Source organism: Battus philenor, unplaced genomic scaffold (genome assembly GCF_028537555.1).
Source record: "Battus philenor isolate CCGP_79_NKW_IND1 unplaced genomic scaffold, ilBatPhil1.0.hap1 SCAF_30, whole genome shotgun sequence".
NCBI lineage: Eukaryota > Metazoa > Arthropoda > Insecta > Lepidoptera > Papilionidae > Battus > Battus philenor.
In genome coordinates this window covers 1,171,576-1,194,770 of record NW_027181694.1, presented here as the reverse complement: position 1 = coordinate 1,194,770, position 23,195 = coordinate 1,171,576, and the positions used below count along the sequence as shown (strand labels likewise).

Sequence of the window (23,195 nt, the reverse complement as noted above, 5' to 3'; positions counted from 1 at the left end):
TACGAACGAAACTTGGCGCTCAAAAAGCAATTTTGAACACTTTGAGTATGTCAAACCGAATTGTTAAAAAACTACTAGATAATATGAACGTATTAATGAAAGGCGCCCTCAGAGACGACGACCCGTTAAATATTTACATCCGAAAACAGTTTGATAAGGAAGTAACTTCGGAATATATTTATATTTGTAAGCAGTATAACATTTGCAGAAATAAAAGGAGTTTCAGCGACTTACTAGCTGAAATATTATCTATAGTCTTAAAAACTGACGACAGCAGAGTGAAACAAGCATCTGATGCCTTAACAGAAGTTCTAAAAGACGTTAATCTAGTCAAAATAATGGATTGGGAGTCGCAAAGGAATTTGAAAAATGTTATTTCGAAATTGGAAACAACGGAAGCCACCGAGACTAGAGTTATATTTTTAATTTTAAAAAACATTATTGTTAACAAAAATCAACCTATACGTATATACGGAACGGAGAATATGGTTCTAGTGAACAAAACCGTAGCATTTCAACATGTCCTGAACGATTTCGACAAAGCGATCCCAGGAAATAAGAAAAATATACAAGAATGGGATGATTTAATTAAAAAATTAGATCAGTGGGCAAATAAGGATGAATATAAAAGTATTATTTTAGACATATGGTTAAAATTATTTGAAATTATTCTAAATGGTATAAATAATATGACAGATGACGTCGCTCAGACAGTTAGGATAAATATACGACTTATTTTAGTTTAATGTGTTTATTCCAAAAACATAAAAATTAAAAAAATATATAATAAATTTTAAATGCGTTTAAAAAGATTGTATTCGGTATAATTATTTAAACAAGAGGATTATATCCCTTGTCTCAAAAATAATATTCACTCAATTCTATTTAATTTATAATAGATATTTCTTTAGAAGGTTTTTATATAATCATCAAAGTTATTACAGATGCACAACTTGATATTATTGATGGGTAATCTGGTATTGCGTTACAAGCAATAAATCGAAATTACAAATCGTTGCGCATGTACAAATTACTGTAGAAGGATAAAATACTGTGTTTATTGTAGAAATTACTACACAATAACGTAATCAAAGTACATAAAAATAAAATCAAAGTTATTTTTTTTAATAACAGTTTATCGTAAATTATTATCGTATTAAAACGTCTTTAAATTTTCTCACCTATTAATTATCTGTACTACATTTGTTTTTAATGTTCGAGGTATGCAACACTTGTAATGGCGGAATAGCGGCAATAGGTTCCCGTCATCGTAAATACGCGTTCTAGTTTTCGTATTAAGTGTTTTAGACACAATGGACGGCTTTTCAAATACAAATATAGAGCAACAGTCGATATACGAGGTTTACCGAGCATGCCGATTATGCGGGGCAGGCGCCGGATACAAGATGCCTATTATACAGAAGTTCGTAGATTTAGATGGACGCGATATTGAATTGAGGCAGAAAATCCGAGAATGTGTGCAAATAGAGGTAATTTCACACTAAATTACTATAAAATAACATTCATACAATAAGTCGAACAACAAAATAACCAGTGGAACTAATAACTTTTATATGAAATTTGTGTTATAATATTGTGTTGTTGTTATTCAAACAGTTGTAGATGTTTTATAGTTATATGTTTTACTGGTCCAGGAACGAAACTTTGGCTTACAGATTTCCTAGCAAAAAAGGCCTGTTAAGCCATAAAGTTTTAGAGCAGCAAAGATCAATGTGAATAAAGGAACTGTAGAGGAAACCAAATATTCTAAAACAATTGGGATTGTAATTGTACTGATTTTTCTTTCGTTTATACTACGCCGTGGTCTTAGGTCGCGTATGCTGAAGTTACTTGGAATGACTGGACATAGGAGGCCAGTAAGCAGTGTAGAATATTCATTTACAAGGTGGTCAGGTTGGAAGATGCTGGATGCAGGCTACTGCCAATCGGTTCCATTGGAAATACAAAGGTGTGGTTCAGTGAGAGGAATTTAGGCCTGAGTTTTCTGGCTCCTGGACTTTAAATTCATAAGCTGCATGAATATAGGCTATGGTCTACATGTGACTTGCTGATCGGGGTTCACTGACTACTTGTTTTTGAATTGATAACCAGTGGATATTTGGTACCGAAAGGGCTTTTACACCTATCTTCCATCACTAACAAATCTATGTATCTCTAAAGGTTGTAACTGTCAAAGAAGAGATCAGAGCATTGGTAACAAAAGATAGGTTGCTAACCATCCAAACCTAGCTGCCTCAATTCTTACATTGGCAAATTATGCCAAACTCCTGAATAGGTATGAGATCTTGAAGCTGCATAAATTAATGTAGCTTTGTGAGAATAAGTCTTGTAGGAGTGGCTTAGGTTGAAGCGATTCCTACAAGACAGATGGAAGGGCAGAGAAAAAAGTTTCCAATTACCTTGCATAAAGTTATCACTCGGAAATATATTACATTAATTTATTTTTTCTCTTACAATGAGTTAGGTCAAACTTCTAGCAGTGTAAAGTCTGCAAGGACTGTTTTAATACATTGCACAGGCACTATGCTGCAGGGCTTTACCATGTAGCTGGTGATTTTATGTAGTTCCGACGCTAAATTCCTTCTATATAAAACAGCTGTAGTTTTTAAACATTAGGGTCATTTGATAAAGGTTCAGTTTTTGTTAAAAACAAAAATAACTTGACAGAAATGAAAAACTAATATAAGTGATATTGTTTAAAGCATTTTACCTTTATTTATTGGGTATAGAAGAATCACACAACCCACATATGAAACAAAACCTCAATAAAATTGCTCTCCACAGAAAACTACTCAACATTTTTCTTGAGGCATTTGGAAACCTCCTCAAAATATTATATGATAATAATATATTACAATGTTATTACATCAGCAAGACAAATTTATAAGTATTCATCCTTGCAATGCAACTTTTGTATCTTTCCAACATACGTCTATCTGATCTCATTGTAAAAACATCACAAAAACTAATCAATAGCCTCTGCGACAAAGACTTTGGTCTCTGCTCAAAATGTGAAATCTGCGCTAAAGGATTTTAGTCATTTCCTGCTCAAGATGTGTTAATATATAATAATCAGAATTTTTACATATTAAAAAAGTGTTTTCTTATAGTAATATGTTTTACAGTTTTCTATACATTCAACCTTTTAACCAATCACCCTGTATAACATTTTCAGGTGGACCAAGATGACAAAATGCCTCCGTTGATATGTGAGCTCTGTGTTGACAAAGTAAACGACTTCTATGAGTTCTTTGAGATGTGTAGACAGACAAACAAACGCACAAGACTGAGGCTTGGCTTGCCACCGCAGCGACTGCCTAAAGGAGCTGTAAGTGATGTTTTATATTTGATTATATGGCAAGGTACATGAGGGTGAAGACCTGGATACTTTAATCAGACTTAGGCCTCCGCTATACATCTAACCTTCTATTAACACCTGTTCGATTGAATTTTAAGGGTGGACTTTCCATGATTTGTGTGCAAGTCCAGTGTCTTCACACCATAACCTTTAATTCTCTTACAATCTGATGTTAAACCTGATTGTTTTGACGTGAACTGCTGTACCATCTGGTAGGTAGTCTTGATCCTTTTGGTGGTGGATCATGTATGAAGTAATTCTTGGTGCATTAGTATGCAACCTTTATGAATTTTGGTCTGAATATTCCATTAACAATAGTAAAAACTGGGTTCAGAAGAAAGATGAAGATTTTTATTAAGTTATTTTATGCCTTAAAATGTATGGCAGAAGTCTCTATGACTTATTAATATATAACTATGAATATATGGTAGCAAAAGGCCTTATAAAAAGGCTTAAGATCCCCTATAGAGGGCTGTTCAGAGTTTTGCTTTGAGATGAAATAAAAAATTAGAATATCTGCAGAAGAATCAAAGACATTGACATAGTTGAAAGAATGGATCAAGTGGTAAGTGAAGTTTCTCGAATGGCAACCATGACCTTTCATAAGCCAGGGGTATCTACCTCCAAGTAGACCATTGACATAGTAAAAGTTGCAGGAAGCCATTGGAAAACCAAGACACTTGGGGGAGGCCTATGCTATGCAAAGGACATATCAGCTAATATCTACCTATATCAGGTGGGGCACACCTGTGGCTTGCGAACTTCATGTGTCTCTTAGTGTACTTCAGTTTCATTTTCATGTGAATTTTGAACACCTTTGGTCTATCTAACCAATGTCTGAAAGAATTGCAAATGCTGTGAGCAATTATAAAAAAAAAAATTAAAAATAATCTCGGAAGGTTAAAAAATGGTGTATGTATATCTTGCCGCTGATGATACATGGATCCAAGTCGTAATCACTTACGATGGACCTCATAAGAAGGTTTGAAGTCATCCAGAGAACAGTGCCTCTAGGCTATGCTAGAAGTTTCGCTACCAGATCTAATCAGAAATGAGGAGATCGAAAAGAACCAAGACCACAGACGTAGCTAGAAAAAATTGCTCGTCTGAAGTAGCTGTGGGGGGCGCACATTGCTCGTGCAATCGATGGCTGTTGGGGCTGAAAGGGTAGGAACTCCATAATGTGGTCCAACAATATAGTTGTAGTTGCAGGAAGGGAAGCACAGGACCTGCTATTGTTGTGTGCATCAGCTCAAAAGACAATGAGAAGACGAAGAGGTGTTATGATATAGGACATCAGGCTTCACTTATAAATTGCATTAGGAAGCATCATGCATCTTACAATTGCTTCATTTGGTTGTCTATTGTATTTTGGTCAATGATCTCCACAGCGAAACCTTGAATCTCTATATGCAATGTGTTCAATGCGTAATGTTTTTAATTTAAGTAATTATCATTCAATTACAGCCAGATGCCGGAGACTGCATACTGGGTGTCACAGAGCCTGTCTTTATAAACGAGGACTCCAATGAACCAATTGCAAAACATAAGAGTAAATCCAAGTCGAAGTCAAAAAAGGAGGCTGCAGTCAAAGAAAAAGTAAGTCACCATTAAGTTATTGTAAGTCAATTACATCAACATATCAGTTATATCACATCCACTGCTGGAGATAGGTTTCCCATCATAGATATGAAGTAGGTGGTCTGCTGGAATTTCTGGAGGTGTTGGCTTGATAATAGGACCAATTCAAAGATGACTTCTTCAAGCGTCTTCAAAAGACCATTAAATACCGTTAAAATATATTTAGAATCTAATTATAGGGTTGCCAGTATAGTGGAATTGTTGTCAGTACAAATAAAACACGAATATGTTGTAATAATATTTATTTTATTAACACTTACTACATTTACAAATTTATTTTACATGTAGCATGTAGATCTAAGGAACATAACCCTGAGTTAGTCAAACTACACTCTTGGGGCTGTTCAGCAATAGCTGTGTTGTGTGGAAGAGATATCTGACTATGCAGTTCTTGGATGTCTTAAGGTGTTGACACCATTATTTCATAGTAAAGATGTGAACCCTTAGGGGGTGCTCGCTCCCTAACCTTGAACAGCGGTGAACCAAGTTTGGAACTGGAACCCCTCCTTGTCTCGCCTGTGGTCCATGCTGCTGTCCCAAGCATACACACAACATCAACACTACACAGCTCTACTCGGGTAGAGAGGTTTACTATGTGTGAATGTCTTCATACAACTGGAATGCGTTTTTGCTTCTGTAATATTTTTAGTTCAAATGAAACTGTAAAAGCCTGCGGGCTAACATCATCAACATTCAATCGAAACCAAGCAGTTGTATTCTAGAAATACATCTTGGTGTCTTCATATGTGGTAATCAATTGAAGATTTAGAGTAGCTTTTCTTGTCTACTACCTTCTTTGACCAGGTAGGCATGGAGTGACTTGAACCCTTAGTAACTATACTTGCCCTATAGTCAAGATCGCTAGATGCAAGCAGCACATGCCCAGTCTTGGTGATCTTGGAAGGCTGATGAATGAATGAACACCAATACATCCAGTACTTAATGTTTTTCAGATCGAGACGCCGAAAAATCACCGTGGATCCAGGTCATCGAGTAAATCAAGCGGTGACAGCTCGCGGCGTTCCACCCGCGGATCCACCTCTAGTTCACCAGTCACACCAATCCTGAGGGGTATTAAAGAGCTGAAGAGCTTGGAACTGGTGAGTTTAGACTTCATTATACTTGGATTCAAATGTAACAAATATTTATTTTTGTATATACACACACACACACACACACACACATATATCTAATATATCAAATTCTTGTGTCACGGTGTTCGAACTTGAACTCCTCTGAAACGGTTTGACTGATTTTTACCAAATTTAATATGCGCATTCAGTAGGTCTGAGAATCGGCTACTATCTATTTTCTATACCCCTAAGTGATAAAGGTTGTTCACACTTAAAAATTTTTTTTTATTTTTTTAACGAAATTTTTTTATGATACAGCATACAAGAATACATTTAACCATAAATTTTCACCCCTCTACGATCAACCCTTATCTTACATTTGTTAATTAAAAACTTTAATTTTTTTTTGCAAAACAACGTTTGCGGGATCAGCTAGTACTTATATATAAATAGATTTATACATGCAGAGATCGCTGTTGCCCAATCTCTGAAAACTGTGTTTGTAGGCAGTAGCAATATTTATCGTATATAATATATATCCTATATGTAATTATCACAGTACATAGTGTGATCATATATAGCGTTGATATATAAATAAGTTTTCTACATGTACTGAATGAGGCACTGTTCAATCACACAGTGTGAACAGTTTTTCAAAAATATTTATAAATTTCCTTTATAAGTCCACTGCTAGACGTCTTTAAGGTTCCAGAGTCGCTAACACCATCCAGCTGTCGGAACATAGCGATAGCGTGATTTAATCTACCACCAGCGCCATCTGTTGACGGACAAATTAAACCACCCTCTTTTAGTGTTGTGGTTTTTGGACAGATGGCGTATGTTTAACTACATATGTATAATTTTTTTTAAATGATGATAGAGAAATGTGGTAAACGTCTAATCTGTATAAAAATTATTGGTACATTTTTACTTAGATATTTTTACATATAAATAAGTGTATATACCGTATTCCCTGGACAGAGTATTATTCTTTCAATTTAGAATTTGGACTGACAGAAAAGTCTCCAATAGATTTCCATCAGGACCAATTAAGCAAAGATATTACAGCCTTCAGGTCGTATGTCCACCTTGTGGACGTTATATACTATGCTAACTGTTCCGTGGTCACCTACCACTGCCACGACTAGACTTGCTCCAAATATTAGCGAGGATATATATATTTTTTTGGCAACAAAGGTCCTATTTTACCTTTATTTCTAGTTTGAAGCTTTGTAGCATAGTAATAATGTGCTATTGACACTACAACCCATTTGATATCCACTAAAAGCGCCACCAATCAAGATATAATCCTTTCTTTCTCGAGTTTTGGTAGGATTGTAGAAATTTGCAGTGGGTCTATCTAGATTTTGAAAGTGGTCTATGATCGTATGTCCACCTTGTGGACGTTATACACTGTGCTAGCTGTTCCGTGGTCTCCTCTCAAAACCTACCACTGCCACTTCATTAGACTTGTTCCAAATGTTACCAAAGATATACATATATATATTGGTCAACAAAGGTCCTCTTTTATCTTTATTTCTAATTTGAAGTTTTGTAACATGGCAATAATACTATACTATTGACACTACAATCTATTTGATATTCACTAAAAACGAAAGCAATCAAGATATAATCCTTTCTTTCTCGAGTTTTGGTAGGATTGTAGGAATTTGCAGTGGGTTCCGTAGCCAGCTAGATTTTGAAAGTGGTCTATGATAATCTGGTAACTTGTGATCTAGAACAGAGGTTGGCAGGCGCGCCATTGCGCATTTTAATAAATTTTAGTGCATGAAATTCAAAACGTTGTATTTGTTCGATTATGAAAAAATTTCAGATGATATGGCAACCCAAATATCCAAAAAATATGTCATAAAAATATCTTGTTCTGTAATTAAATTTATAAAATTAGTAAATGAACACGATTAATAAATATGAATGTTATCTTTATATATTTGCAATGTCAAAAAATAGTTGGCACCTGTCATGAATTTTTAATTTAGTACAGAGTTCCCCAAACTTTTTTGTGTCGTAGACCCCTTGCCATGTTTTTTCGTGTTGGGTAGACCCCCTACTTACCTGATATTGATTTCCTGTAAATTTCTAACTGTATTGAAGTTTAGTGTTAAAAACTTAAAGTAAAAACACATGTTAATTTATACATTTATTAATTGAATTTAGATTAAAACTACTCAAAATAAAATTTTGTATCTGTTATGTAAAATATACGTAACATAAATAAACATAAAATAAACTATAAATAAAATAACATAAGCAATAAGTTCAAAATGTATTGCGACCACAAAGCGAATACCAACATCCTACAACTTACACAATTTTATAAATGTATATAATAAATATTTTACTTCATAGGTATTTTTATAAATAATGTAAATGTTTTGATATTATAAGATAGTATGATGTAAGTAAATAGGTACTATCAGTGTATGTGTTGAGATCCACTATCGTGGACCCCCATTTTCATTTCATGGACCCCCAAATTTTTTTTCGCTGACGTAGACCCCTTGCAGGTTGTTATAGACCCCTAGGGGTCGATATAGACCATTTTGGGAATCACTGATTTAGTGTTTCATTTTTTACATTAAAAATGTTGCCGACCTCTGATCTAGAAGCATACATCGCCATCCGTCCATAAAATAACAACACTAACACGTGCAGTTTGATTTCTCCGTCAACAGATGGCGCAAGTGGTATAATAGATCGCGATATCGTTTTGTATGAATGGCGGAATGGTGTTGTTGATAGTGGGCCTAGTTTGATATTCAGCAGTGGACGTCTAAAGAAATCTATAATCATTTTTGTAAGACTGTTCACAATATATATCGAACAGTTCCTTTTACCATCTATACATAATATCGTTATCTACTGACTCAAAATGAAACACCATTGGTTTACAAAGAGTATTTATTTACAAATAGATCTTTTTACGGTATAGCCTTTATCGCCTTCACCCCGACGCGGGCCACCGGTGATCCGTACTAAGCTGTTATATTGACTGAGTAATTTAAACCTTTTTACAAACAAACGCTTGCCAATTGTTATAGACAGATATACCGATCTAGGAAAAAATTACCAGCCTATCCGAAAGTTTTAATGATAATTTCACTTATACATAAGTATATATATACGTATACCTCACTTTGCGTCGTGGTTACGTTCCAAAAAAACACGACGCAAATTGAAACGCCGCAAAGTGAATTAAGATTTTCTACAGCAAACCATGTAAAGATCGAAGATGGGTTCCAGGGTCACGAAAATACTACTTTTTAAAAAGAAAATGTAACAAAGTAAACATTTAAAAAAACAAAAATAATATTACTCTGCCAATAAATAAATTGGAATAATATTTACCTTTTTTGTAATCAGAAACAACGCGTAAAAATTTATATAAATCTATAATTCTCTTTTAAAAAAGCACAACACACTACGTAATTGAAACTGAACTCTAAAATTAGCAAAATAAAGTGAGAATAAAACTGTATTCAAATTGCGTTGAGTTTTAGTTAGAAAGGGAATCCCCGAGTTTTGATGGCATGGCACAATTAGAAACAAAAGTGTTGTCATATTTTAGAAAAAAAGAAAATTAAAAAAAACTTAAAGACTCGAACCCAAAACAACGCAACCTCGAAAATCTAACGACACATAGTTATACAAGTCCTATACATATACATATCCTCAGGAGCCTGACTTGGAACAGATGATATGACCATTCCTCACATTGAGTTTCTTGGAAGGAACATCAGATGTTTACATAGTTTTGCAGACAGACTTATTTGACAAAATATAGTCTAGAAAATATATATAATTTCTTGCCTAGTTTGTACATTATTCTGTAATAAGTGAATATATGTAAACAATGTTTAATTTTAATATGATGTAATATATATCTAGAAATAGATTTTACAATATTATCATTATATTATTTATAATCTGTGAAACATGTTAATTGAGGTATATATTCAATAAAATTTGTTTTGATTTTCAGTATCAAGAGAAGAAAATTTCAATGCCGCTGAAATCTATATTAAAGAAAGAGAAAAATTTCAAGGTAAATAGTGATATATAATATTTTGACCCTTTGCACTTGTTCATTCCCTCTGAGAAGACATTACAGTTTAGATGTTCTAAGCAACTTTTGGAGATGTGCAAGTTTATCTGATGAATTCAAAGATACACCAATACCTCGTTTTGCGTTTTTTTCGAAGTTGCGTCGCTGCTTAATTAGTACTAATTTTCACTGCGCGTCGTTAGATTTTTGACGTTGCGTTGTTTTAGGTTCGGGTCTTTAATTTTTTTTAATTTTCTATTTTTTCTAAAAGATGGCAACACTTTTGTTTCTAATTGCGCCATGCCATCAAAACTCGGTGATTCCCTTTCTAACTAAAAATCGACGCAATTTGAATACAGTTTTATTTTCACTTTGTTTTGCTAATTTTAGAGTTCAGTTTCAATTACGTAGTGTGTTGTAATGTAGTGTGATGGGCTTTTAAAAAAAATTATATACATTTTTAACGTCTTGTTTCTGGCTACAAAAAAGGTAAAAATTTTATTTCAATTTATTTATTGGCAGAGTTATATTATTTTTGTTGTTTGAATGTTTACTTTGTTCAATTTTCTTTTTAAAAAGTAGTATTTTCGTGACCCTGGAACCTATCTTCGATCTTTACATGGTTTGCTATAAAAAATCTTAATTCACTTTACGTCGTTTCAATTTGCGTCGTGTTTTTTTGGAACGTAACCACAAACCAAAGTGAGGTATTGGTGTATTGTGAAAGCATTAAGATTGTGAGGACAGCTGAGTCCAATTACTTCATGGAGTGTTTACCGAACCCATCAAAGAATTTGGTGGTCTCCAAACCCAGTGAAATAATAGTATGTATCGGTTCTAGCTTCTGCTAGGGCCACTCTGCATCCTGCCATTTTAAACCCTCATAATCTGCAAATGCCATTTGGACACCAGTGGGAGTCTAGAAAAAAGAAACTTCTGACAGACTTTATTCCATAGAGTTGAAACTAATCGGTGTAACATAACTCCTGAAGATGCCCCGTGGAGGGGTGAAACACGTGTTGAGTAATTTGACGGTGGCGGTTGTGTGATTCGCATTGTTTGCCGCATCCGCATTTATCAGCGGGCTGGCGGGCGGTGCACTTTGTTGCACGACTACCACTGCATGTGCGGAAGTGGCTAAATATTGGTCCTTTTCTTACTTAGACTTTAATCCTTCAGCAGGTCATAAAGATTTTGCTGTTGGCTTATCTTAATATATATATACATATATATATATATATATATATATATATATATATGATACATACACCAAAATTATATATATTTTATAAATTTGGGTCTGTCTGTTTGTTCTGGATAATCTCTAAAATGGCTGAACCAATGACGGCACTTATACTGGCATGTAGTTGATATAATAATGAGTAACATAGGCTAATTTTATTTAATAAAAATTCTTAAAGGTATGAAAATAAGCAGGTGAAGTCACGGGCATATATATAAGAATAATAGTGATATATACAAATATAGATACAGAAATAAAATTCGTTACTTCTTAATGTTTCACTAAAGTCCATTGCTGGATTTTGGTCTACCTGGAGACTTCCAAAAAACCAGTTGGAAGCCTCTTGCATCCAGCATATTGGAAGAAGGGTGGTGGTCTTGGTGGGAGTTACCATGTAAAAATTTAAGAAGTTTATGAAACAATAACAGAAGGATTCTTAAATTGATAAGGTGATGAATGGCTCTATCACAGTATTGTGTTTGTGATAGTGATGTAAAAACAACTTGAATTTATATATAATCTGTGAACTTGCCCGCAGGTGGAAGAGGACTCATTACTGATACCCAGATCGAAGAGAGCGAGGGAGAAGGATACGCCAAAAGAACCTCCGGGCAAACGAGTCAAGTATGTTAAACTCTTATCTTGTCTTCGCGGGCTGGAGAAATTCCTGCATACCCTTGATCTCGGGGAGAAATCTCAGTTATCTGTGAAGAAAACCCTCCTATATAGAACTAGTGTGTGTGCAGCTGTCTCGTCCCAGCCGGTTCTCTTCCATCAGGCACAGTCGGGACAGGTTGTTAAAGATCCAGCAGCTCATGTTGTTAGCCTTACATGAGCTAACCAAACTCTTGGAGAAATCTCTGCAGACCCTTGATCTTAGGGAGGTACCTCGAGGTTTCGAGGCGGGAATCCCTGTACATAGAAGTAGTACCTAGGCAGCAGTTTCATCCTCTTCCATGCGTGGACATAGTACTGTCATATAAATAAAGACTATGACATATATGTATATATATATGTATATATATATAGATATATATAGATAGATATATATAGATATATATATGTATTCTCCATAAATCAACGTCATATTGAATATGAGATACTAGAAAATTAACTTAAAATTGATTTCTTTCCTTTATTCTCCCATGAAATATAAAGCCTGATTTTGGTATAAAAAAGCATATAACGATATGAACGATTGAGGGTCGACATTACATTGATAAAGGTTGTATATATGTATATACAACAATATTTTTTTTTGATTTACAACACATTGACAGGCCAAGCATTTGACCTCCGTGTGTGCGTGCGTGCGTTCGTGCGTGAGTGCGTGCGTTCGTGTGTGTGTGTTTTTGCAAAAGGCAAAGCATTTGTCTCGCCTGATGTTAAGCAATGACAAGGTCTGTGATGCTACATGCTTGCTTAGAAACCTATTTACTTTTGACTTGAAGGCTCCCAAGCTATAGTTATTTGGAAGCAGTGAGGACTAGGACACATGAATCACTAAAATGTAACTAAGCACCAATGTTCCTCTTCCAGGATATCAGTGAGACATGGCCGTAAGTCGCCACCGAAACAGACGAAGCCCCCGCAGCAGACGAAGCCACCGCAGCAGGCGAGGGTGTCGCAGCAAACGCGACCCTCGCATCAGCACACGTGCCGCATATGCGGACGCGATTTCAGCTCGGGCACCTCACTCTCCAACCACTCCAGGATACACCAATCTGTAACAGCGCACAAGTGAGAAACGTTTCAATTTCTTATTGAACACCTTCCGAAGAAAATAAGGAGGGGAGACGTTTCAGTACATTTAGTTCACATTCATTTTTCATTTCATTCAATCATTCATTCATTGATGTAATTTTTATGATCATTCTCCTCTTTCGTGTATCATATTATCTGTCGTACTGTTTCTTTCGTGGGGACCTCTCGTTCCCCTATCTCGTGTGGGACAGGGATTTTTTATTTCTAATAATTTATTCGTATAATTTTTTATTATTATCATTCTCCTCTTTCGTGTATCATATTATCTGTCGTACTTGTTTTTACAATTTTCCCAGTCTTTCTGTTTCATTCCATTAGCCATACATCCATCCTCAACCACTACGTTCTAGGTTTACTTTATTTCCCATTATAGTACATGTAATTTTCATTTCAGTCATAGTACTAAAACATGTCTGTGTATTAAATCTCTCCTTAATTGATATGGGAAGTTAAAAGAAAGGAGTAACATATTACTATATTCAGTACTCGCTTAACAACCCTCCCTAAAAATATAGGAAAGAGATTTAAGAATAATGGTACCCCACTTAAACTCCCCCTTTAAAGAGATAATAAGAGATATGTTATCATCATTTCAGCTCTAGAACCTCCATTACTAGACATAGGCATCACCATTAAATGGCATTTTTCGTTCGTTTTGAAGGTTTTTGGGAAAAATCATGCTCTCTGATGAAAAGAATTGACACTCCTCGGTATATACGATCCCCCGGTAAACCAACTCTATAAAAGGGAGGCATGTTTTAGTATGTTTATAATTGTCTTTCATTTCAGCCATAGGATGTTCACTGTTGGGCATACGTCTCCCTCATAGATTTAATTTTAGTATATACAGTCGTTCCAAAACCAAGTTTCCCATGTGAAAAATATTGAGAACTCTGAACATTTATATATATATATATACATATATATATTTATTTATATTTATATATATTATTATATATATTAAATAAGTACATAGTAATATACGTATAATTATATAATTGACTATGTTATATATAGATATATGATATGTTATATATAGATAATAATATGTTTTTGTAACCGTGTAATCGTTTTTGCAGGAGGCCGAAAGAGAACACGCAGCCGGAGCCGCCTCGGCCGTTACCGACCAACTCGCAAAAATATGGTGCGTATTTTAACATCTGTGGTAGGTCCGTAACATCTGAACTAGGTCTATGACACATCTGTGGTATGTCTGTGACACATCTGTGCTAGGTCTGTGACACATCTGTGCTAGGTGTGTGACACATTTGTGGTAGGTTTGTAATACATCTGTGGCATGTCTGTGATACATCTGTGATAGGTCTGTGACACATCTGTGCTAGGTCTGTGACACATCTGTGCTAGGTGTGTGACACATTTGTGGTAGGTTTGTAATACATCTGTGGCATGTCTGTGATACATCTGTGATAGGTCTGTGACACATCTGTGATAGGTCTGTGATACATCTGTGCTGGGTGTGTGACACATCTGTGCTAGATGTGTGACACATTTCTAGTATATCTGTGACACATTTGTGATAGGTCTGTGACACATCTGTGCTAGGTGTGTGACACATTTGTGGTAGGTTTGTAATACATCTGTGGCATGTCTGTGACACATCTGTGATAGGTCTGTGACACATCTGTGGTAGGTTTGTGACACATCTGTGCTGGGTGTGTAACACATCTGTGCTAGATGTGTGACACATTTCTAGTATATCTGTGACACATTTGTGACAGGTCTGTGACACATCTGTGCTAGGTGTGTGACACATCTGTGCTAAGCGTGTGACACATTTATGGTATGTCTGTGACACATCTGTGATAGGTCTGTAACACGTATCTTAGCTTTGTTCTGTATTAGACGTATATCCTCGATATCTCTTTGATAGATTTGCGTAAGGTTATGGATTGTCTGTGGCAACTCTGTAGCATAATCTGTAGCATTGTTATAAATCTATGATTTCTGTGATAATTTTTTGTAAAATTTGTCTGGCAACGTCTGTAAAATCTCTAGCCGATCGGTGGAAGCTCTTATGTTTCAAGCGAGTGGTTGATTGTGTCAACTCCTATGATATATCTGAATTCTATGACATATGTCTTATATAAGTCCTGTAACGTTTCTGTGGCATGGTTATGTCAGCTCTATGATATATGTAACGTAATATGTTGTATTTTGCAGGTGAATGCACGAAATGCGGGCGGACAATGGTGCGTTGCAACCTGAGCCGCCACGAGAGGGTGTGCCAGACGAAGACGAAAGGTATTTATTTTATATAGGAGACCATTTTTAATTTTACCTAAATATAAATATAAATACTTTATAAAAATTGTAAGGTACCATAATTGAAGGAGAATGAGTGAATATGGTACAAGCCCGAGTCCTGGTGGGAGATATCACCAGGTAAATCGAATCTCTAGAGGTATGAACGATTGATGGGGTTCCACGTATGACAAAGGTTACCACTCGTAAAAACAGGTCTACTTAAAATACTACTACTACTACTCCGCTAGCTCAGTGACCCAAAGTGGGTCTTGGCCTCCGAAGCGAGAGACTTCCACTTTCCTCTATCTTGCACCATCGTCTGCCATTGGCTGACATTCAATTCGCGCAAGTCTGCCACAACAAAAGAAATAAAAAGGAAAAAATATGATTCGAAAGGATAATGAAAAAGATTAGTAAAATAAAAGTTATAATGTATCTGTGTAAAAAGAACGAAAACAATTGTGAAGAATGAAGGAAGAAGTAAAAATTGAAATGCTCGTTACTTCCTAAGAATAATAGTCTCTGCCCACACCTACAGGAGAGCTAAAAAAAGAGCCAACAAAGCCAAATGTTATGTACACCTGAAGCATTACAACAACGGAGGCTTAAATAAAAAGACTTATTTTTGAATAATTGACAATAAACCAATAAATAAAGTGAATACTCTTAAATAATATCTGCGATAGATCAAGATCAAGGCAGTATTTCACACGCAGGATAATTTTATAGATATATAAGCTATAAACTGGTGAATGTACAGGTCATTTGCTGACAAGTAATTTATGGAACATCCTGTTTATATATCAATAGTTTCATAGATATTACTATACAATACCCGGCGATAAATATTGCACATCGACCTTTGGAAATAGACAGTCGTCTAATTTCAGCTTCGTAGAGCGTTATCTCTGACGTACGACTGACAAGTCTCATAAGTAGTGTGCGACAGAGATAACGAAACGAAATTAGCCGATTGTCTCTTTCCAAAGGTCGATATGCAATATTTATCGCCGAGTACTGTAATGATATTATAGTAAGAAACAACATTTTTAAAATTCGATATCTACATAATAAAATTAATTATTGTTTATTATCTGTACCTGCCATACGCTGCCAGAAGATTGCCAGTCGCATTGCAATAAAAAAATAATACTGTTAAATATTTCAGAGCGATCATTTTACAGAATGATTGGAAATGGTGTACAATACCCGGCGATAAATATTGCACATAGACCTTTAGAAAGAGACAATCGGCTAATTTCGGCTTCGTAGAGCGTTATCTCTGTCGCACGAAATACAAACAGTGCGATATCTATTAGGAGCTGTTACAACAAGTATCATTTGCTTCTTTTGATAATTATTTTTATTCTTTGTATAAAATACAACAATTTTTTTTTAAGTGGTAGCTTAAGGTAGCGGTAAAATAAAAAAAAAACATTAATAAACACCATTATACCTATTGTTAAAATGAGACATTGTAATAAAAATAATAATAATTCTAATTTTCAGTACATTCCATTTACTATCTGTGCTCTCAAAGAGGTCAATATCACTAAAACAGTATATTATATAAACAGTGTTTATTATGTATACACAACATACATATTTATTTATATATATACATAATGTGAATGGTGATGATGTGTATTATTTTCAGACGTAGTTGTGGATCCCAAGGTGATGAACCAGCTGCGTCCGGTCCAAGTGAGGGTGGCCAGATGTGACCCATTGCTGGCGACAAGGGAGTCTTGTATGGTGACATCTTCACATAAGGTATGAGATTGTTGTTCCTGGTGACAGTCAGAGGTTCTTGTGGTCAATATGATGGACATTAGCCTTGGGGTAGGATTTTTTATTTTAGGGGAAATCGAAAAATAGAAGGCTTTGATGATCGATGACGTTAATGAATATAGGGGGACTGGAGGGTAATATCATCTCTGTGTATATACAAAAAAACTGATTGATTTGTATTCAATTTGAAAAAATGTAGTCGTGTGAATTTAACTTGAAAAAGCGATATTACTCTCCTGTCCCCCATAATATATAGTTATGGTACTATATGCCGAAAATCTATAAAGTGTATGTACTCTTATATTTGTTTATCAAAACTTTCACCAAAATAGTTTTCTATCACCTCTCTAATTTGATTTCTAGAGGAATTTAGGAGAATCCAGAAGATCACAATTCAATATATAGCATGTATCTTATACTTCTTGATTTGATGAACGCCGATGGACGCCCATCTGCATGGTATAGGTTTATCACAAAGATCACCAACACTGTCCAGGTCTACCCGAATCCAGCGGCTTCTGTTCACCTTACATATGTCGTTGTCCACATGGAGAGCTTACCCACGTCTTCTGGCTAGTGGTCGCCGCTGGAGAACATTTCGGCTTTGACCACCATCTGTTGCACCAGCAATCCTCTCATTTCTAATTTGATCTAGTAGCAAAACTACAGTAAGATAGCTATAGGATATAACTTGTCAGATATGAATTGAAAGCAACAGCTTTGTAAATATGAGTGTATTGGGTATGCCAGACAATTTTAACCCTTTCGTTACGAGCGGTGGATACAGCCGGCATCCATTCGAAGACCTGTATGTACGAGAGCCAACGTGATACCGCTCTCCCAACGGCCCCGCGATATTTTTATTTCTTTCGTTCGTATGCACGTATCACATTGATAGCACTTGTCATTCTTTAGTTCGTTTTCATTTGTTTTAATCAAAAAATAAGACTATCTTATATATATCTATATATGGCACTATCAGTGGCGTAGCTAGGGGGTGGCGACCGGGGCGGCCGCACCAGGCACCACAAGTAGGGGGGGCACCAAAGTTGAAAATAATTATTTTGAAATTTTTTTTTGAATGATGAATAATGAAATGTTAAAAGAAAAATGAAAACCATAAATTAAAGTAAATAACATAAAAAGAATATCGAATTTTACTATTTTTATGCTAAAAAAGTTGTTAAATAATATGAACACTAAAAAAAAATAAACGGTTACGAATTATAATATACACAGTGTTTAAGCCTTTTCATTCAAACACATAGTGTTTTTTAAAAGGCCCCTAAATGACAGAATAATAAATTATTACATTATTGCAAGATTATTTAATGATAAATAGATTAAATAATCTTGTAATAATCTCAATAGAAAATGAACTAGTCGACACTATTGATTTTGAAATGTGATTAATGACTTTGCAGGCCAATAAGCGAGGAATGTTCGTTTATAAATTTTCCCGATAAATTTTATTAAGATCTAATGTTATTTAATATATATTTATTATTCTTTTGAACCAAAAATAGATATATTAACTACATTCTGTTCTGATTTTTGAAATTATATACTCTTTGGGGGGGGGGGGGGCACCAAGCCCCAATCTGCCCCAGGCCCCAAATACCATAGCTACGCCACTGTGCAATATGTAACGCGTAAAGAAGAGTATGATCTGAAAAAAGACACGGTAACGTTGAAGGATATAAGTCACAGTATGCACAGTTTGCGGAGAAGCTCTTCGATCAGTGGCCTTACTCCGATGGTGTGGTTCCCCGTTTGGTGGCGTTATTCCAGCGAAGCGAAATGCCGTAATGAAAGGGTTAATAGGTCACGCGGTTAGAAAATAAAAAAACAAACGCTTCACTGCCATGCTCTAGCTCTCACTAGGACGATCAATGTTTTCGAGCTTCTACGTGATCGATGCTCGTCGCCTGCGCACGCGGCACTGCGCTTTGCAACCGAACTCGATCACGGCAACTCCGCTAGATGACACAGAGTAACACGGTTGTCACACTATATCCCTTTCCGTTGCTCTCTGGGTGACTTTGCTTAGTGATATCTCACTCTCTTATATATGTTACATTGTAAAATGATAATTTTGGATATAAATAAAAGTAAATAATCATGTATATGAACGTGGTCATTTACGATAGGTCTTAAAAAAGGCTTAAAGTCACCCAGAGATGGAAAAAGAAATGAAATCAGCAGAATAAACAAGGTAATAGAATCTTGAGGACTTTCGTCTGTAGTGGCAGTTCAACCGACTGCTGTTAAGGCTAAAAGATTGTCAAGTGGCAATCACAAGCCACTAGAAGCGGTATGGGTAAGTCGATACGGGCAGCGCAGTATCGGTCATGGTGGTGATTATTAAGGGAATCCCATGCTATGCAAGGCGATTGTTGGCTGATGATGATGGTATGTAAATTAATCTTTATGATCTCTTTCAGGAGTTTGGCCTAGACGACAACTGCGTCTACCCTTACATCTCATCAGTACGAAGCCTTTGTATCAAAAAGGAACCTTACGCTGACGGTATGGTTAATATCAACGATGACGTCAGAGTAGAGTTCGGGTCAGAAGCAGACTTCGTACACTGGGACTCGGACTCTACAAGTGAAAGCGGTGATGACCTCGAAGCTAGTCCCACGAAAAAGAGAAGAATTAACTCACTAGCAGCGATCGCATTGAAGACTATCTTCTCCAGAAATTGTCTGGGTAAAGTACCAAGAGGTCACCGGAAAGTCAAAACGGAGAATTTCAACGAAACAATGGAACCCAATGTTGGATTTGATTTGTTAGTAAACAACAGTTGCAATAAGAGAATTACAGACTTTGAAGCCATAATTCAAAATGGAAGCGATTTATTGGAAGAAAATGACGATCAGGAAAATCAAACCATGGACAATGTAAGTATAGTTAGTGATACTGTTGGAAGAATAGAAGACGTAAGAACTGAATTTGAGAAAATTCACGAATCTAATGCAATTAGTGATTCAGGTGATGCTACTGCAATAACAAATCAAAACAATGTTAAAATTGCAAATAAAATACTAGTAGATTCTGAACTTAAATCAAGTGAAGAAAATGCTAAAACAGATAAGTTAGAAAAAGGAAACGATCTATCTAATGAAATAGATAAATCTATTTATAATAAGGATTTATATCAAAATGAGGTTACTGATGAAGCAAGTATAGATCATAGATCATTCAGTAATGACAGTACAAAAATAAACAAAAATGTAGATGAAAACACTGATGTCAAAAATAGTGATGTAAATGGTGCGGAGGAAATAGAAACAAACTTTGAACCATTAAGTACAGAAAACTTTAATGATAGAGAAACAGCAGAGGTATCTAAAAGAAATATAGATTCAGAAGGTAATAGTAATGTAGATGACACGATAGGTGGTGAAGAATTAGAAGATAAAGGTGTGTTTGATGATAGAGATACATTAGAACATGTTAATGATGTAATAAGAGAACAAAAAGACAAATTAGATAAAGAGGCAGATGAAACAGAAGACAAAAATGAAGAGAAAGAGATTAAAGAGACAAGTGTAGATGTAGACAATAGGACAGAATCAACGGATTCAATAGATAATGAATTTAAAAGCAAGAATGATAAAATTAATATTGGAAGGTACAAAACAAACACAAACGGACAGACGACAACGCGTTATAAACTAAACATGGATGACTTAGATGACATCAGCGATGCAGAACTAGATGACTCTAAATTTATGGAGGCTTTAGATGCACAGATTGGGGAGGATTCGAGGGATAGTAAGGTGTGTGATAAAGACGAGATAACCCTGGAGGACCTCCTCCCGGATAAGTCTCATGAGATTAAACCAATGGATTTGGATACGCTGACAGATGAATTCAATTTTGAGGCATAGTGATGATTTGTGGTTTAAGTATCCCATCGGGGATCCCTGGATAAACTGGTTGTCTCCAAAATTCCAGAAACTAAAGAACTAGATGAACTGATGTGATTGTTTGGTAAATATTTATATATACCGTCTTAATTCGAACTGTCTACCCCGTTTTAGATTAAAAATCAATATTGAAGTGTACTCAAAATGCACCCGACGAATGTAAGACTACCGTCATTTGTGAAAAATATTTCTACCCTCATTTCTAAAATATAATACCACAGCTATGGGGTATATTTGATATATGTTACATTTTCATGAGATAAATTCATTTTTTTTTAGATTTTTAATATGAAAAAATATTTTAAACTTTGTTATAGTAGGCGTGTTTAGTTGGTGCTTAACTAAATTACTTGCTAACCAATATCTATACTAGACTTCAGTGCCCGGCGACAAATAATGCACATCGACCTTTGGAAAGAGACAGTCGGCTAATTTCGGGTTCGTAGAGCACTATCTCTGTCTCACACTACCGTACTGTAAAAGGTTCTGTCTCGTTTTGGTTAAGAAACAAGTCAGTGGAAAGTGAAGGCTTTAATTATGTTGCCTTAAAATTAAGTCACTTATTTTTAAGTGCGTGACTGACTTAGATTCAATATTTATTGATTACGTTCTATTGTCTGCTTCTCCACTTGTTTCTTCAATATTTCAATATATATATATATATACTATGCATACAAACTGAAGTTTAAAAATGCTAAACAAAAAAAATTAGTTTTTGAAAACTGCAATCTCTAATACATTAGATATATAATCCTAATACATATATTAATAAATGATAAAAACATATATGTTACACTAAATTGCGAAAAAATATTTTTATTTTATTTAAATTTTGTTATACATTTGTTTTTTATTATAACAATTTATTCAATGTTGGCCAAAAGCCTGTATGCTTTGTTTATATTAAAAAGAATATATCGGGGTGTAGGTACAATTAAAAGTGCCGTATCTAATGTGTGCCTTAGGCCATGTCGATTTAATAAAAAAAGTTAGTCGAATTGGGCGCCAATATCTAGCAAGTTGCACAGATTACTAAATGGTGGGTAGATCTAGATCTACGGGGGTGCCTTATACCTTGCAGTGTCTGCATAGAAGCCTTCGTTTGAATAGGATTTTTTATTTGCATAAAGGGGCAATGTATTTTATATATTGTTTTTTGAAAATAACAAAAATGACGTCACTTAGAACAATTATTCATGAACCATTTAATATAATATCCTGAAAGAGCGAGAAATAAATTGAAAAGAGAGATTTTAGTGCAATGGAACTAGCGCCATCTATGTGTCAGTCCGAGAAATTTCAGCCTCGGAGATTTTATGAGGTTTACAGTGCCCGGCGATAAATATTGCACATCGACCTTCGGAAAGATACAATCGGCTAATTTCGGCTTCGTAGAGCGTTATCTCTGTCGCACGAAATACAAATACTCCGGTATCTATTAGGAGCTGTTACAACAAGTATCATTTGCTTCTTTTGATAATTATTTTTATTCTTTGTATGAAATACACCAATTTTTCTATAAGCGGTGGCTTTAGGTTGGAGTAAAATGAAATAAAAAAATCATGTTAACATTATGTTTACGTATTTAATTATTTAGGAAAATTACAACTGTATATAATAAACACATATTGTTAAAAGTACATATAGTGAAATGAAAGTAACTGAGAAATGGCATTCTTATTATTTTTATTATTATGTCTCATTTTAAAAGAAGCAAATGATGCTTGTAACAGCTCCTAATAGATACCGGACTGTTTGTACTTCGTGCGACAGAGAAGCCGAAATTAGCCGAACGTCTCTTTCCAAAGGTCGATGTGCAATATTAATCGCCGGGTACTGTACATAGTTTTACAAGTTAAATAGCTTGTATGGTTTATAAAGGTTTCTATTTATATATATACGTAGTTTAATATGTTACGTTTAAGTTGATTTATATGAAAAATAGGTTTTTCTTTTGTTAAAACCTTTTCTAGATTCGTTTGTGTAAATATTTTGTAAATAAACTGATATTATATGACTAATGTTTAAAAATGTGTTT

General features: G+C 35.1%; 1 protein-coding gene across 1 annotated transcript; it reads left to right on the top strand.

The window, feature by feature from the left end:
* The first annotated feature begins 1,246 nt into the window (after positions 1–1,246).
* Positions 1,247–21,778, top strand: LOC137927311 (uncharacterized). The gene is made up of 11 exons (XM_068771099.1): positions 1,247–1,490; positions 3,197–3,349; positions 4,847–4,978; positions 5,974–6,120; positions 10,097–10,159; positions 11,941–12,026; positions 12,942–13,142; positions 14,246–14,310; positions 15,348–15,428; positions 17,089–17,204; positions 19,667–21,778. The coding sequence occupies exons 1-11, from the start codon at positions 1,314–1,316 to the stop codon at positions 21,116–21,118; spliced, it is 2,673 nt and encodes an 890-aa protein (XP_068627200.1). The 5' UTR covers positions 1,247–1,313; the 3' UTR covers positions 21,119–21,778.
* Positions 21,779–23,195: the final 1,417 nt, after the last annotated feature.